The sequence below is a fragment of the Nanorana parkeri genome, unplaced genomic scaffold (assembly GCF_000935625.1).
Source record: "Nanorana parkeri isolate BGI_ZX_2015 unplaced genomic scaffold, ASM93562v1 scaffold1027, whole genome shotgun sequence".
Lineage (NCBI taxonomy): Eukaryota > Metazoa > Chordata > Amphibia > Anura > Dicroglossidae > Nanorana > Nanorana parkeri.
Window position 1 is genome coordinate 514,283 of NW_017307295.1, and position 15,332 is coordinate 529,614.

Below are 15,332 nucleotides of genomic sequence, written 5' to 3' on the forward strand. Positions count from 1 at the left end.
GAAATATATTTGTGTAGTTACAGTTTCTCTCCCTTTCTTTTCTATAACAAAAATAAAAAGGAATATTTGCATTTCTGAATGTGAACATGTGACCAGGCTTTGTTAATCTAGGTATTTGCATATTTCCAAGCTGACTGCCTTGTGTAGCTGCAGGCACAGTGGGGCAATTCATCCTCAGAAGTCAGCAGAAGCACTGAAATCTTTCTCTTAGCAGCTCAGCTCACCCTTTTCACTGCAAGAGTATTATCTTTGTGTTTACCGTATATACTCGAGTATAAGCCGTCCCGAGTATAAGCCGAGGTACCTACTTTTACCCAAAAAAACTGGGAAAAATGAGGCAGCTACTGGTAGATAGATACCAATAAAATTACATTAATATTTAAGATTAGAAGGCTGCTGAATATTGAAGATGAATTGCTTTGGTGCCTGCAGCTACAGTGGCCACTGAGGGTTTGTTCATCCCAAGCCTGGCCACATGTGCACTTTACATTTCTTTTAATATTCACTCAAAATTTAAATGTGGTCATTTCTCAGTACCATTAGCTCTATCTGTACAGCTAAATCATATAGCAACTCTAGGCAGCGAGTAAAATTGGCTACCCAGGAAGCATTAAAACTAAGTGTTTAAGTGGAAGTAAACTGCCCCGCTAAAAAGCCAAATTTGGGGCCCTCATGAGCATTTTGCTATAACGTGAAAGTATGATGTAACTCCTAGGCATGCACACAGGATTTTCTTGCTCCAGATACAGAATTGTGCTGAGATTGTACAATGAGCTTCATATGTGTTGTCAAGTAGGGAGGAGCATTTAGGAAAAAAGAGACAAGAAAAGCCTGTTTGTGGGGGTTTTTTTTAACTTCTGCTTTAATGATTGAAATTCCACTGTGTTTACTTTTTTAAATATATTCTTTGTATAATCCCTTGTAGCCAGATTCAGCATTCTTTTCCTGTATGGGCTATACTGCAGCCTCTTGCTTCATAATTCTTTGATGTGAAACCTTTCTTTTTTTTTCTCTGCTGTATGTAGACCATGCTGCATTAGACTGCTGCCAAAGGCTGTGCTTGAACTAGTAAGCTCAAATGACTGAAATTTTACTATGTTCCAATGTAGGGCAATTAAGGAAATGAGGATACCGTCATTTAAAGTTTTAGGTGGGTTGCACTAACCTCTGGCTTCATTTATGCCTTGGATATTGCTACAGCAGAATCTGCCTGCGATAATTCACAACTCTGTTCTTGTTCACTGGGAGTTTTGCATATTCCCGCCCACATTTTTCCTGTTCTAATACCTCCTGTTACAGTGCATTTAATAATTTAAAAGGCCATCATGGGGAGTTGGAAATTATCAAAGTAACTATACCATGTGTGCAGATCTAGGAACTTAATTCAGATATATTGCCAATAAGTTTTCAAAAGATATAATGCAGAAGGTGACTGTAGCTGTATCAGAGAACAGCTGCTGAGTACTGTACAAGATGCTTCTATTTATTTAACTGTTAGACCAAATGAAAAAGTGTCACATATAGTACTCAACTGTGCTATAGGAGATATACAGAAAAGTTTTGTGGTTTAACTATACAAATACAGAATCTCAAAACTCAAATATTAGTTTTGATTGGACTGACCCTGAGCCAATATAAACAGTAGTCAAGATGAAAGAGGGTTACAAAGGACCACTATTATTTTTACATTCTTACTTTATTTTCTGCTTCAGAAATTACGAGCAAGTGGAACTGCCATGGAAACAGGAACCGTCTCTCCAAGTGATGTAAGTGTACTGTAAAAGGAAAAAAATCATATGGTATGATCGTGAATCATAGGTAAGCGCACTGTTAGTTGACATTGGGCTTTCAGCATGCTACTTAAAGCTTAGCTTGGTCTGTTCAGCTGTGGGTTATTTTATTTATTAGAACAATCCATTATAAAATACAATCTGTTCCATGTCTCATTTGTGAGCAACCCACATTTCCTTGTTTTTCTCATTGCACAAAACAACTATAAATAGAGTTCGAACCAAGTTCTGAAGAAGTATTTAAAGTATGGTTCCGAAATGAAGATTACAAGCTCTTGATATAGCGGATGACAAACATTACAAGGATGATGGTGGCTTCTGAAGCAAAAACAGTGCTTAGCTAACGAGATCAAGAGGCTTCATACTAGTATAAAACTAATGTTTAAAATAAACCATTAATGTAATTTAAACAGCCATAGCTGCTGGTGGTAGTTGGTGCAGAACTTCTGCATTGAAGTAGTCCTAAAAGTTTACATTTGATGATCCTTATCTGATACCTTTTCCAGGCGGATCTAATGACAATGGGGTGTCTGTGACCCTGGTAGATGAAAAATGGCGCACATTTGTGAGAATATACAATCAGCCTTTCATCCAGTGGGCTAAATTTCATGACCTAGACCCTGGTCACAAAAGCTGGGTACTGATTTGATCTTTGGCTAATTGTGCTGCAGGTTTGATTTTTTTTTTTGTAAAGAAATATATAAAAATGTTTTTGGAACAGGTTAGGACCTGCTTATTTTGTTCAATGAGCTATTATTTTTTTTAAATTATTTTTGACTGGAGATTTCTGCTTGAAGTTGGGGGCAAAATGTATTTTTAGATTTAGTTTTATTTGTACAGAATACTACCACTTGCAGTTGGTAAGTGAAAGTGCCAGCTAAAAGCAAATTGTTACACCCCACACATCAATTTCTAGTGACATGTTTAAGAAATCAAAGCAGATATTTGGTTGACATAAGGAGAATATCCAATTTTCAACCTTCAATTCTAATGTTTAAAATCTTTTCCAAGTTACACCATGTTTCCAATTTGAACACTCCTGTTCCTAACAGATAGTTGCATTTTTAGAATAAAGATTAAAATCTGCAGTAAATTGTCATTATTCTTCAATTTCCTGATGTTCATCCAGGTTTTATTATAATTAATCTTTGGGATCTGTATGTTAATGGGCATCTGTCATTGAATAGGAAAGCTTTTAATTTGACCCTGCCATTTCTCCATATAATAGCGACAAGCTGGTACTCGATACTTTTAAAAGATAAGAGCTTTATTTATTTATTTTACAGGTTTTTCTCCCTTTTTATAAAGCTTTTGTCTTGAAAGATTGTAGAAGGAATATGTTTCCTAGGCAGCTGTGGAAAGCTGACCTTGTGTGCTTTTGCTAAGCGTTTCTCTGTAATGATATGTACTGTAGATTAAATTATTAAAAAAAAAAATCAACTGTGCTAAAGCAACACATAGGGATTCTTTTCTAATCACAATTTATTAGGCTATTTGTGGTTTTAGAGGTGTATTCAACATTTTATTCCAATGTAAGTAATCTGTGCTGATTTTTAATTGTATTTCTCACCATGGATCTATAAAGATTGCTTGATTAAATAGTTCTTTGGCAAGATATCTTCTGCTGTGATTTGGGATGTAATTGCCTCAACTCATTTACATTGTGTTTTCTAATGGATTACTTTTGGTTTCATCCATTGGTGTGCTACTTTTGTAACGTCTTCATAGTTGACTTCGTGTTTATCAGATGTGCTAGCCATAATGTACCTTTGTCTTCTATTATAAGCTTTTAAACATTTAAGTACGTGTTTTTTCATTATTATATTATGGATATATGGATATACCAAAAGTCCTACATTATAGAAGCCATGGCTCTTATCTTGGGATACAAAAAAACCCTCAAAATAATTGTTTGCAAGTTACTGAAATTAGTTTCTGCCCATTTAAATTTGTGCCTGTCCTATAGATTTGTTGTTTTCCGTGAACATTGGGCTACAGGTGTAAAATAGGGCTGCAACAACTAATCGACATAATCGATTATAATCGATTATTGAAAAAGTTGTCAACTTTTTCAATAATCGATTAATCGATTTCAGCCAGGGCACCTGTTAAAACTATGCAAAATCTCAAAGCAACCTAGTCTAAAGCTTAAAAACCATCAATGTAAAAAAAAGACACGTGGTCCCTCCAAAATCCATATTAGTCCCTTATCAGAGATGAGGATCTCGTATATGGATTTTAAGCGCGGACTGCATGCAAAAACGCAAAAAAAAACAAACACTGCGGTTCTCCCCTTCACATTAGGAGCTCCCCTCTTTCACATCAGAACACTTGGGAGCCCCCTTTTTTCATGCAAGTCACCCCCTCTAACAGTAGGAGCCCCCCTTTTCATCAGGCGCTCTCCTTAGATCAAAGGCATGACACTGGGGGGAAAATTGCAAGGCTGTTATAAGTGACTGACTTGTATTTATTTTGCTTGAGTTGTATGTCTCTTCCTTCAAATTCCTAAAGTTAACTTCCAAAGACTTATTTTACTACTTTACTGATGTGTTCGTCAGCCAGGAGCAAAGAAATTACATGGTGCTTCCAAGTGTGGAGAATTATGTGGCTCATTCCATGTGACAAGGAGAGTCCCCAGCCCTATATGTGTCCTGTAATGAAATAGCGGCTGGCGGGTGAAACCATAGCTGGCGAAGGGGGATGCAGGTGTCCATCACTCCCAGATATGTCAGATGTGAAGGTTTTTCTGGCTTTGAAGTTGAGTAAAAAATCCAGGAATAAACAATGGAATAGGTAACTACTGTCTCCTGTGTGGAGGTCAGCAGGAGGAACCAATGACCAACCAATCCTTTCAAAATTCGCTACTAATATAATGCTTTTCTCTCCTTGCATCCAAAATAAATCACTCTATTGTTTCTTCCCACTAATTCCCATCATTCTTACATTTTCAGAGTTCCCAGTATGTTCAGTGTGTCGCAGGATGCCTTCAACTGATGCTTAGGGTTAATGAGTACCGTTTTGCGTGGGTGGAAGCAGATGGTGTCAACTGGTAAGGCTCCTTTAATAAGCATAATGATACATTCAAGAAAGCATTGTAAAGACAATTGCTGTCACCATGGATTTGACTGCATCTTGGAAATAAGAATAATATGATTATTGAAAGATAAGGCCCCCTCGACAGTGTACTGGAGACAGCGATGTTGGAGATGAAGAGAGAAAGTTCTAAGAGTGGGTGTAATGCAAGTAAGGTATTCTTAACAGATATTCAGGGTAGTGCAGGTCTCCATATATAGGTACGGTCAGTAAACATGCTGTGATTTAATGTAGCACATTAAGAGATCAGTGGGATATAAAGTTGCTGTTTTCCTGCACACGGTGATACTCTATAAGCAGCAATGTAATGCGAATAATGCATACAGAATGTTATTTAACCCCTTAATATTTTGGGGTATTTTATACCTTCATGGTTTTTCAGCAGTCTACAAATCACCTGGGCACAGGTCTAGCGGTCTATCTCATTTCATGACAAAGCAGTGTTAAACTAACACCAATTTGTCAAGTGACAGTGCCAAATGTTGATGGTTTTGGATGGCAGTCTTTGTTTAGCTTCCAGCTCTTTTTTATTAAAATGGTTAAAAAAGGTTTACCAAAGCAGTTTTAAAAGACATACTTACCATCACATGCAGACTAAAGTTCATTTGCATTCTGTGGAATCTGTAGAGTGCCTCTTCTTCCTGAGCCTCCATGTTCACTCAGGGCATCTAGTGATCCAACGATTTCCTTGTTTTCGAAGTGGCCCTATTTAATAAAGCACCATGTATGTACATTAGCACCCAACGCTCAAGCTGGGGAATCATATTGTTTACGTGTTACTGATACTGTGGCAACAAGTAAGCAATAGGATTCCTTAGCTAGAGCACTGGGTGTGTATGCACAGGATTACTGATGTGTTAGGTGGGAAATGATACAGGGAAATGACCTTGGAGTTGCCTGAAGATGTCTGTGATATATGACTTCCATTTCCCAGGAGTCTGCTGGCACTGCAGCTATGCCATTCTTGGCAAGGCGAGAAATGGTGAAGTGAGGGGAACAATACAAAAAGATCTATTTCCAAAATGAAAAAAAATTGTATGCAATTTATTAATCTCAGGGGGAAGGGTGGGGTTGATACAAACAGTGATATTATCTCGTGGAAAAAGAGATGGAAGGTCCACTTTAAGATCCACCACACTAGGATGTATATTAAAGTATATCTAAACCTGAGTTTGTTTTCATTTGGATAGAGAATTTCACAGGACAAAACTACAGCTTTCTGTTATGTAACATAGCTGTACCACCTCTGTTTCATTCTCCAGGCTGTGTGCATAATGCTGTATAAGGCTCAGAGAAAGGGTGCTGTCTGACGTAGTAGTGCATATTGTAGATGAAATGTAACTCAATAAGAGTAAATATTTAACCTTAAAATGGTCTTGAAAACTAAGCCACTTCTATCAGTGCAGAAAAAAAAACTTACCATCTATACAGTAATAGTAAGTCCACTCACACAAAACTTGCTAGTGTTTGTTAAACCAGGTAAAGGCTTTTACAGATAAAATAAAAAGATAGTAACCCACTTGGCATATGACATATGCTAAACACAACACTTTCTACATAAAATTCACTTACAAGAGATGGAGTAGAGAATTGCTTGTATTTGGCCAATAACAGTGTCTGCATCCAGAGGTGAGGCATCGGCAATGGCCAGCAGTAGTGCCAATGCGAAGTCTCTATACAAGGGTCACTATGCATTGCTCCGACACTGAGGTGTTTCAAGGCACTGTCCCATCTTTGGAGTCAAGAGACTTCTAGGTTGGCTGAAACAATTGCCCTTTTCACTGTCAAATTAAATCGTAGATAATAAGTTAGATTAAAAAATCTAGAAAAGATGAAGAATTGTGTTTCCTTTTCTGTTTCATAAAGTAAATATTCTTCTTTTAGTAAGTTACAAATACGGCCCTATTTAATTAAAATATTGCTATGTTTAAAATGTAAATACAACCAAGCAGAATTAATTCTGCTGAAGTACATCGTTTATTATGATTGGTTATTGTAGCTAAAATGTAGCTCAGATGGTATAGAAGATGCATTTTGTTGATGTTCACCCAATCAGGTTACAAAGCCAATGGACATTTGTCAATAGGGGGTGCATTTTTACACTAAACTCCTTCAAAGCCAACTTGTCAACCATTTGAATTATTTTTTTAAATGATAGTGCTGCCCAAGAGCAAATACCTTAACTCTTACCTAAACCGTAATGAAAGCCTTAAAGAAAACCATTTTTTTGACTATGCAGGGCAATACTGAAGTAACAAAAGAGAGAAAAAAAGACGACCGGCAGGCTTTCTATGACAGAAGAGACTGTAAAATGTTCTCGCTGCCTGTCAGTACCAAAACTTACCTGGTGCACCCACTAGTTCTTTATGAGGGATTGCGATACTCCTACTAAAAGTTTAGCTGCTCTTTACCCTTTGATGAATTTTCTGTTAAGAAATGGTCCATTCCTAACGTGGACCTAGCAATATCCAGTTTCTATAAATCACTAACACTTACTGTTTGTTGCGTGGGCCTTTTAGTGTTTTATTGCTGTTTTTCCACTTTTCAGTTGGACTGCTTTTGGACATCACAATTGTCTCTAAATTATGTGTCCTTAAATAAACAAGAAAGAAAATAGTTTTTTTGTACTTGCCATATAATAAATTTTTATGAGTTTGAGGCATGCATCTGTGTCTATGACCCAGCTTTTCATATTGCTTTTCTTCAAAACTGAGGGGTAATACTGACCTCTGTTTTTATGTTTGCCAGTGTCCAAATCGTCCCAATTGTCTGGTGTGGTGGAGTCTGGTTTAATCAAAAACTGTGCTTTCAAACAGTATGTAAGAGTAGTGCATTGTACAGTTATAAAAAATCAGGTTGAATATTAACTTTTGAGTGCACAGAACATGTTGTTCAAGAGAAGTCTTCTGCTACAAAATATAGTGCTTTCTTCTTTGAATGGATCTCAGGAAAGTCGGTATGTGCTACTATTCATTACACTTCTACCCTACAAGCAGTATATTTACTTATTTTTTCTTTTCTTTTTCAGCATTATGTCTGTATTGAGTAACAAATGTGGATTCCAGCTTCAGTATCAAATGATATTTTCTATCTGGTTGCTCGCATTCAGCCCACAAATGTGCGAGTATTTACGAAGGTACAACATTGTGCCAGTGCTCTCTGATATCCTTCAGGAATCGGTCAAAGAGAAAGTAACACGTATTATTCTGGCAGCTTTCAAGGTAAGGAAACCACGGAATGGGTTTTGCCAATATTTGTGTTTGAAAAATGTACTTACTCACCGGTAATTCTCTATACATTGGGAGCAAGTGAAGGACAATGGACACAACTGTGTTTGATACTATGGTTTACTGCCTAGCAATATGCTCTTTTTGTGTGTGTCAGGTTATGGACACATGTATCTGCAATTGTGGCAGAAAATTAAAGCTGCAAATCTCTGTACTACATATTCATTTAAATTGAATATCAATGAAAAAAACTGTTGGAAGTATATATTACGACCCTTATGAAATCCATACAGTGAATGATTGCAAGCAGGATTTTTATGTAAATCGCCTGCATTGCTTTAAACTACATCTTGCAATGGAATTGTACATATAAATGTCTTGGACTTGATAAAATAGCAGTCTTTTCACTGCCTAAAAGTAGTTTTAGTCAGCATGAGGAGTCCTTTGGGTCTACACAGTACTGCAGTCGCAAAATACCTGATATTATGTGGTATTAGGCGAAAGGTTTAGCTGTATGCCTTATTTAAGAGCTGCATGTTAGTTAACTGTACATATTTCTCCTAACGTAAATTTTATTATTGATTGGAGTTAGTCTATAAAAAGCAAGTGCAGACTAAAAAAAAGGAAGCCAATCCAATTAAAATGAGGAGCTATGAAATAAAGCAATTTCAGCTATTATTTACTTGTTTTTTTCCCCCTAGCTATTAGAGGGTAACCGTAATGATTATAGGACAATTTTAATCCATTTTTTTTTGCATTTAAGTAAACTGATATTTTACATGCATTTTTTAATTTACTAGTATCACTAAGAATAATGTTTTAAGGACAGGTCACAGCAGTAACTGTTTGCTTTCAGACTGTCTTTCTCCATAATTTTAAAGTGTGTACACAATCATACAGAGCAGAGAAGGTGAGGGGTGGGGCGAGTTATTTCTCTAAATCATTCAGTTTATTGGGTAATTTGAGCTTGAACTTTCTGAACTCTGCAAACAGACTTTTTTGGGCTGAAATATGAATGATTCATTTTAAATTTGCTTTATTTACCTGACTAAAAAAATGTAAAAGTATTTGACCTGTAGAAAAAATATATACCAAAGCATTACATTCTTTTTAATAGATAACATAATATACACATTGTGGACTTTTGGGCTAGGTCCTGAGCCTGACCTTGTCTGTGCCCTCCCCAACCCTTTTCACATGCTGCTGCAGATACGAAATATGCCAAAGCTGAATACTACAGGGCATATTTATAAAGCAGTGATTCTGACATGCACAAAACATTTACTGCAGGTGAATTTTTCTGATGTACTTGCTTTCAATAATAATGATAAATTCACTACGAGTGAATGTTTGGTAAGTGTCACATTTACTGCTTTATGTCCCAGTGGGTCTGGTACTGTAATGAACAGTGTACAGGTGATGTCACGCTCTCACAGAATTTTGAGAGGCAGGGAGTGTTGTATGTTTCCGCAATACTAATAAATACTTGGCTTTTTGCCAGGCTGTCTTGGGGATTTGGCAATTAGGGAGCATTGAAAAGGGAAGGTTGGGTACCTTATAGCGCCTGCTATCACACCCATCCGTTAGTTTCTCTACTTAGAACCTTGTACACAGGGAGCTTTAATTGTAGCAAATGTAGCGTCTGGGCTACAAATTGCTGGAATTTCTTCAGCACAGACTTTCTATTGACCACAGTTCAACTTTTTTTTTACCAACAAATCGATCACTAAAGAAAGTGGTTCTTTGGTTTTAAAATGTCTGTTACCAAATGGCTCATGTAGTTTGGTCCTAAAATAGGGCATTCATGACCCTTTGCAAATTGAGCACCAGTTATGGTTACAATCGTTAGAATACTAGAAAAATAGTTATAGGTTTTTTATAATTATAGTGGGGATTCGCTTTGTTACCATTTAGTTTTTGTTGGTGCCTAGTGGAGTATTTTTCTTAAGGGGTTGCTTCAGATTTGTTTTGGTATAGGGGAATACATTGTTTTGAATTTTTTAAATAATAATTTGGCGGCTGCATAGTCACTCCTCCTTTTGCCTTTTATTTCTTGGTTCTGATCCATTTTCACAGACTTAAAATGTAACATTGTTTTCTGTAGTTTTTTTCATATTCACAATAGACAGTGCACTATAATATGGTGTAATCATTGTGAAGTGTCCCGAAAAATAGTTGCTACTCACTTCCCTGTGTTAATACCAAGTGGGGCATTACCTCTATTTACCTAACATGGCAGCATTTCTATTTTCTTACTATAATCTATAGGTCAAGTTTACAGATTTATGTGAAGTCCCTCAAATCATGCTTTTGTAGTGTGGTCAACATAGTCAGTATTGAATGCTTCAATGCCTATCTTCTTACTATCGAAACATAAAGTCTTTGGAAAAAAACATTTAAAATTCAGAAGCATAAAGATTTAAGCCACAATGGCTGGTTTTACTACTGTAATAGAAGCAAATCTAGGCTACACTCTAACCACGTCTAAATGGGCTACTACTTTATTGAATAGATGATTGTTCTTAAACACACCTTAAAAGAAGGGAGCACTATAGCAAAGAATAAGGTACATCGGCTCCTGTGTTTAGTCATATCGTTTACAGCAAGGTAGGATTATTTGAAATGTTTAATTTTAAAAGGGGAAGTACATGAATTGCACTTGTTTTTCTAGTATTGGAAGGTGTCCACCCACAAATTAAGAGGGGTAATATACAAATGCTTTTATGTATTGTAATAACAAACTAGTTGTTTTACACTTAGGAAAAGTGGTAGTGTTATCCGTAAAGTGGTAGTGTTATCCGTATCAGCAGCCAAACAGGTGCAAGCTTTCATTTTCTTATCAGTTAAAGAAAAATGACATGAGATCGTACAGAAGAAAAATCACATGGAATGTGGATCCACACCTCTCCTTTGCTGTCTAATACCTAATGTTGGTACAGAGAGACAGACACTATAGTGTCCAGTCCAACAAGCTTTGCACATGAAGTGCTATCACGTACCTGGTGGAGGACCGATTAGCTGAGGAGGCCTCCCTTGCGGCTCTTGTCTTACACCCCTGGATGTGGAAACAGGGAGCGAGAAGACGGAGAGAAGCACGGGTGCCAAAGTGTTCAGATACGGTGCCTGGTAGAAGTCTGGCAACTGGATCCCTGGAAGGATGAACAGGGGTGGTGCACAGCTGTTATGTCAGCAAGGTTTGCTTCAGAAACTGGAGTGAGGTCAAACAAGCCAGGGGTCAAGCCAGACGGTCAGCACGGTGCAGTAGGCATAGGCAGAGTCCAGATAACAAGCAGAGGCAGGCAGCAATCAGTCAGTCAGCAGCGATCCAGGTCGAGGTAACGATAAGCAGTAACACAAGCACAAGCTGAAAGGCCGTTCAGCACTGACCCATTGGGCCAGCTGGTTTAAATAGGAACATCTATTAGAGGGCCGTGAGTCACTTCCGTTGTGCGCGCTAACGCATGTTTACTGAGACCCGTGCATGCGCAGTAGCGAGCAAGCTCCTGGCTATGGCCTTGAATGCATTCTGTATTAATTTTTTCAAATGCATATTAATATAATATTATATATATTCTCATTTTTTACATTGTAACTTTTTTTTTTTTTTGCAAAGCGAATTTTCACTTATCTTAGGAAAGGAGTTTAAACAAATTTAAAATTCACTTTGTGAAGAATTCCCAATCATGTGCAAGGAAAAGTTTAAAAAGTCAGCACAACTTTACTTTGAGAAGATAAACTTTCTTTAGCTTGGTGAATGAGCTTAAGTTGTGCTGACTTCAATGTATACTTTGCAAAGTGAATTTCACTTTGTTTTACCTCATTCACCAAGATAAGGAAACATTTACATTGAGCATGCTCTAATAATCTAATTAGTAAATTAGCCTAATTTTGTCTCTTCAAATTTTTTTTGTCTGCATACATTTATTTATGGGCAAGTATGAATGATCTAGATCAGTGGTTCTCAACCTTGGTCATTGGGTTGCGACCCAAGTCGCACCGCACTTGAACACATGGTATTGCAGTAATGCACGTTCCGGTGTGGCGATTGAACTGTGGGTGGGAGGTGCATTTGGGGTGCCATTCAAATGAATGGCAACACGACACACCTCCCAAACCAGAACATGTGGTAGGTGGGATTGCATGGTACAGTGCGTTAATCACACGGCAATGTGTGATTAACCCACTGTACTAGTGTGAGTGGGTCCTGAGGAACACTGACACACTCACTCACAAACACAGAGACAATCTCACTCGCATATACACACTCCTAATAAAAGTTTCATATTTTTTTTTTTTTTAACCTCTTGCCGTCCGCCCGTAGTAAAAAAACGGACTGCTGCATTTGCGGCACTGCTGCAGGACGGCACTGCAATTATTTTCTGCTCACGCGCGCCCCCTAGCGGGCACGCACGGGCAGAAAAGACCCGACCATTAAACACACCCGTTACCGGGTGTTTGACATATAGGCGATCAAATACCACCAAAAGAAAGCTCTATCTGTCCCCAAAAAAGGGTATAAAATTCATTTCAGTACAGCGCTGCATGACGGAATAAATGTCAGTCAAAGTACCGCAGCGCTGAATACTGAAAAATGGCCTGGATGGGAAGGGGGTTTAACACCGCGGATGTCAACTGGTTAAGATCCACCCAGCTACCCTACATTAGGAGAACTGGAGTGGATCCTCAGGCTGGGGTCCAGTGGGCTGCTGTGCTGTGACAGAGCTCCATCCATATGTGCATTGCTTGTACAGCTCCCTTGTGCACACTGTAGAGGTGGCGGGAGCCAGAATGTAACGTCAACCTAGTCCAGGCACCTCTACAGGGCACACAAGGGAGCTGTAAGCAATACACGTATGGATGGAGCTCCCTTGCGGCCATACCTCCAGCCCACCCCACCTCAAGCTGACATTCAGTGCCGGGCAAAATATTTTGAATGGCTGCTCGGCGCAAGAGGCTGAGGAACCTTTCACTTAGCACAGTCGAAGGCATGCGGCGATCCACTGAACAGGAGGTTGCAAACCCATTTTTGGGTCCCCACCCACAAGTTGACAACCGCAGATTTAGATGTTCCTGAGCAGAATTCTAAAGCAGTATGTTGACCACACATATCCATTGATTTGGTCATCTTACAGTGGCATTTTCTGTCCCCGTTTTCATTATTCAAATAGATAATAATTACAAGACTGTTTTTACTGGATTAGGTCTACAATGAAGTAATCTTCTTCAACAGTCATGCATTACATTTGAGTGCTTGAGGCCTGTTGTGTAAAAAACACTTAGTCAAGACAGTGTAGCTACTCCCAAACCTTTAAATTATAAAGAGATCAGGATGTGCCAGGAAATACTGGTAAAGTCAGCAGTCATTAGTGAACTTTGTTTATGAAAGTTCCTATAAGAACTGTCTCTTTTATCCATGGCATAATAGGTCAGATTCACAATTTTATGTTGTGTAGATATAATTTGTTGCTATGCGTAATACAGACCATTCTTTCAGACCTTTCCATTCTTGAGTTGTCATTACATGGATAAGTATGTTATTGGTATCACATATATCATGTACTTGTTTTTGGTGCAAAGCCCTTCTTAGAGGTGCATTTGTACTTTTTTTTTGTAGCGCTAAATCTTTTGGGGTTTTTTCTAATTGTAGAATCTGCTGGAAAATTCCACTGAGAGAGAAACTCGACAAGAATATGCATTGGCAATGATCCAATGCAAAGTGCTGAAGCAGCTTGAGAACCTGGAACAGCAGAAGTATGATGATGTAGACATTTCTGAAGATATCAAATTCCTCTTGGAGAAACTAGGAGAAAGTGTGCAAGATTTGAGGTATTACCATTAAATTAAGATTTATGTATTGGTGAGCTAACTGGTCTACTATAATAGCTTAGTTAATACCTGGCTTAAATTCAGGATTAGAAAAGGCGAGTTTTCAACTCAGTTAAGCTTTTAACCTCACCTGGGGCTGATTTGGGACTTCACAGCTTTTGGTACTTTTAGGCAAATGAGTAAAGAACATTAATTCATGGAACACCTTACTTGGAGAAAAGGTACAGTATACAGTAGAAGTGTCCTGGGACTTTAGTGTAAACCGTGTGGCATTCCAGACTACCCTCTTGGTAAGTTTGAAAGTTGATTTGATGTGTTAATTTTGGTGCCTACCCATAGTGGCACCAGCCAAAAAGGTATTGTTTGGACTCTAATTGGGACCAAATGCTTATGATGAAACAGCTGTAAAAGAAGTTGATGGTAATATGCTGAAGTTTTGTCCATAGCATTATTTTAACCATTGTCCTATGATAATATAGATAACTAGTTTAGAGAAACTTTATGGACAGTACTGTTTCTCGTTCTCTTACCCAGAGCCTATTTTATCGGTAGCTTTTGTGTCAGCAGTATTGATACTTTTTGTTGCTTTCATTAGTGGCAGCCTTAGTTTATTTGTCCCTGTTGCATTTTGATATGTTTGTCTTCGCAGAGAGATAATTACAGTGCTTATGTTAAAACCATTCTGTAATAATGCTTCTTAATCCTCATCCATGCTTTGTTTTATCCAAACATAACTGATATAAAGTTTAGATATCATTAAACCCTATATATTTTTAAGCATTCTCAGCTGTTATTAATTAATGTTAATGTTATTAATATTAAAGTTAGCCAGTACAATACAACTGACAAGTTTATATAATTTGTGTATAGACTGATAATATGCTTGTGTATGAGCAATGTATCAACAATGTTTGGAATAGAAGGGATAAAACATTCCATGAGCATTAGCCAAACAAAAGTCTTTAAATTAAATTCAAACTTTTTTTTACATTTTTGTACAGAGTATGAATAAGTTATAACTTCTGTCAACTTTTCTATTGCTAATTGCGTCCTTGCTGACATTTTCTGTCCAAGACAGAAAATGAAGGGAAAGCCAAATTGTTTTAGTTTTTACAAAAATTAGCAGAAAGTGTAAATCTTTTAATATGTGCGGGAAAGTGCAGGCTTACCTGAGCAGTCTTCCGGCAACTTGCTTCTGAGATCGGGCCTGTCTGTCGGCGGCTGTCATCCCCTCACAACTGCTCCTCCTTCCTTCTTCTCTCCGCTTTCCTGTGCCGATCGTGGATGTGGGCGGTGCGCATGAGGCGGGGAGGAGGTGCGGCTTGTGGATGCGGGCGGGCGGGTCTGGCAGCAGCAAGGGTGAGGCAGGGAGGAGGTGCGGTGTGTGGATGCGGGC

At 38.1% G+C, this 15,332-nt stretch overlaps 1 protein-coding gene across 2 annotated transcripts in view; it reads left to right on the forward strand.

The window, feature by feature from the left end:
* Positions 1–15,332, forward strand: part of ATP6V1H (ATPase H+ transporting V1 subunit H) — a 75,659-nt gene that overhangs the window by 31,372 nt on the left and 28,955 nt on the right. For both annotated transcript variants that reach the window (XM_018567298.1, XM_018567299.1), the window contains exons 8-11: positions 1,713–1,766; positions 4,742–4,839; positions 7,912–8,104; positions 13,758–13,936. In XM_018567298.1, coding sequence (XP_018422800.1) covers positions 1,713–1,766; positions 4,742–4,839; positions 7,912–8,104; positions 13,758–13,936 — 524 coding nt within the window. The remainder of the gene's footprint in view (positions 1–1,712; positions 1,767–4,741; positions 4,840–7,911; positions 8,105–13,757; positions 13,937–15,332) is intronic.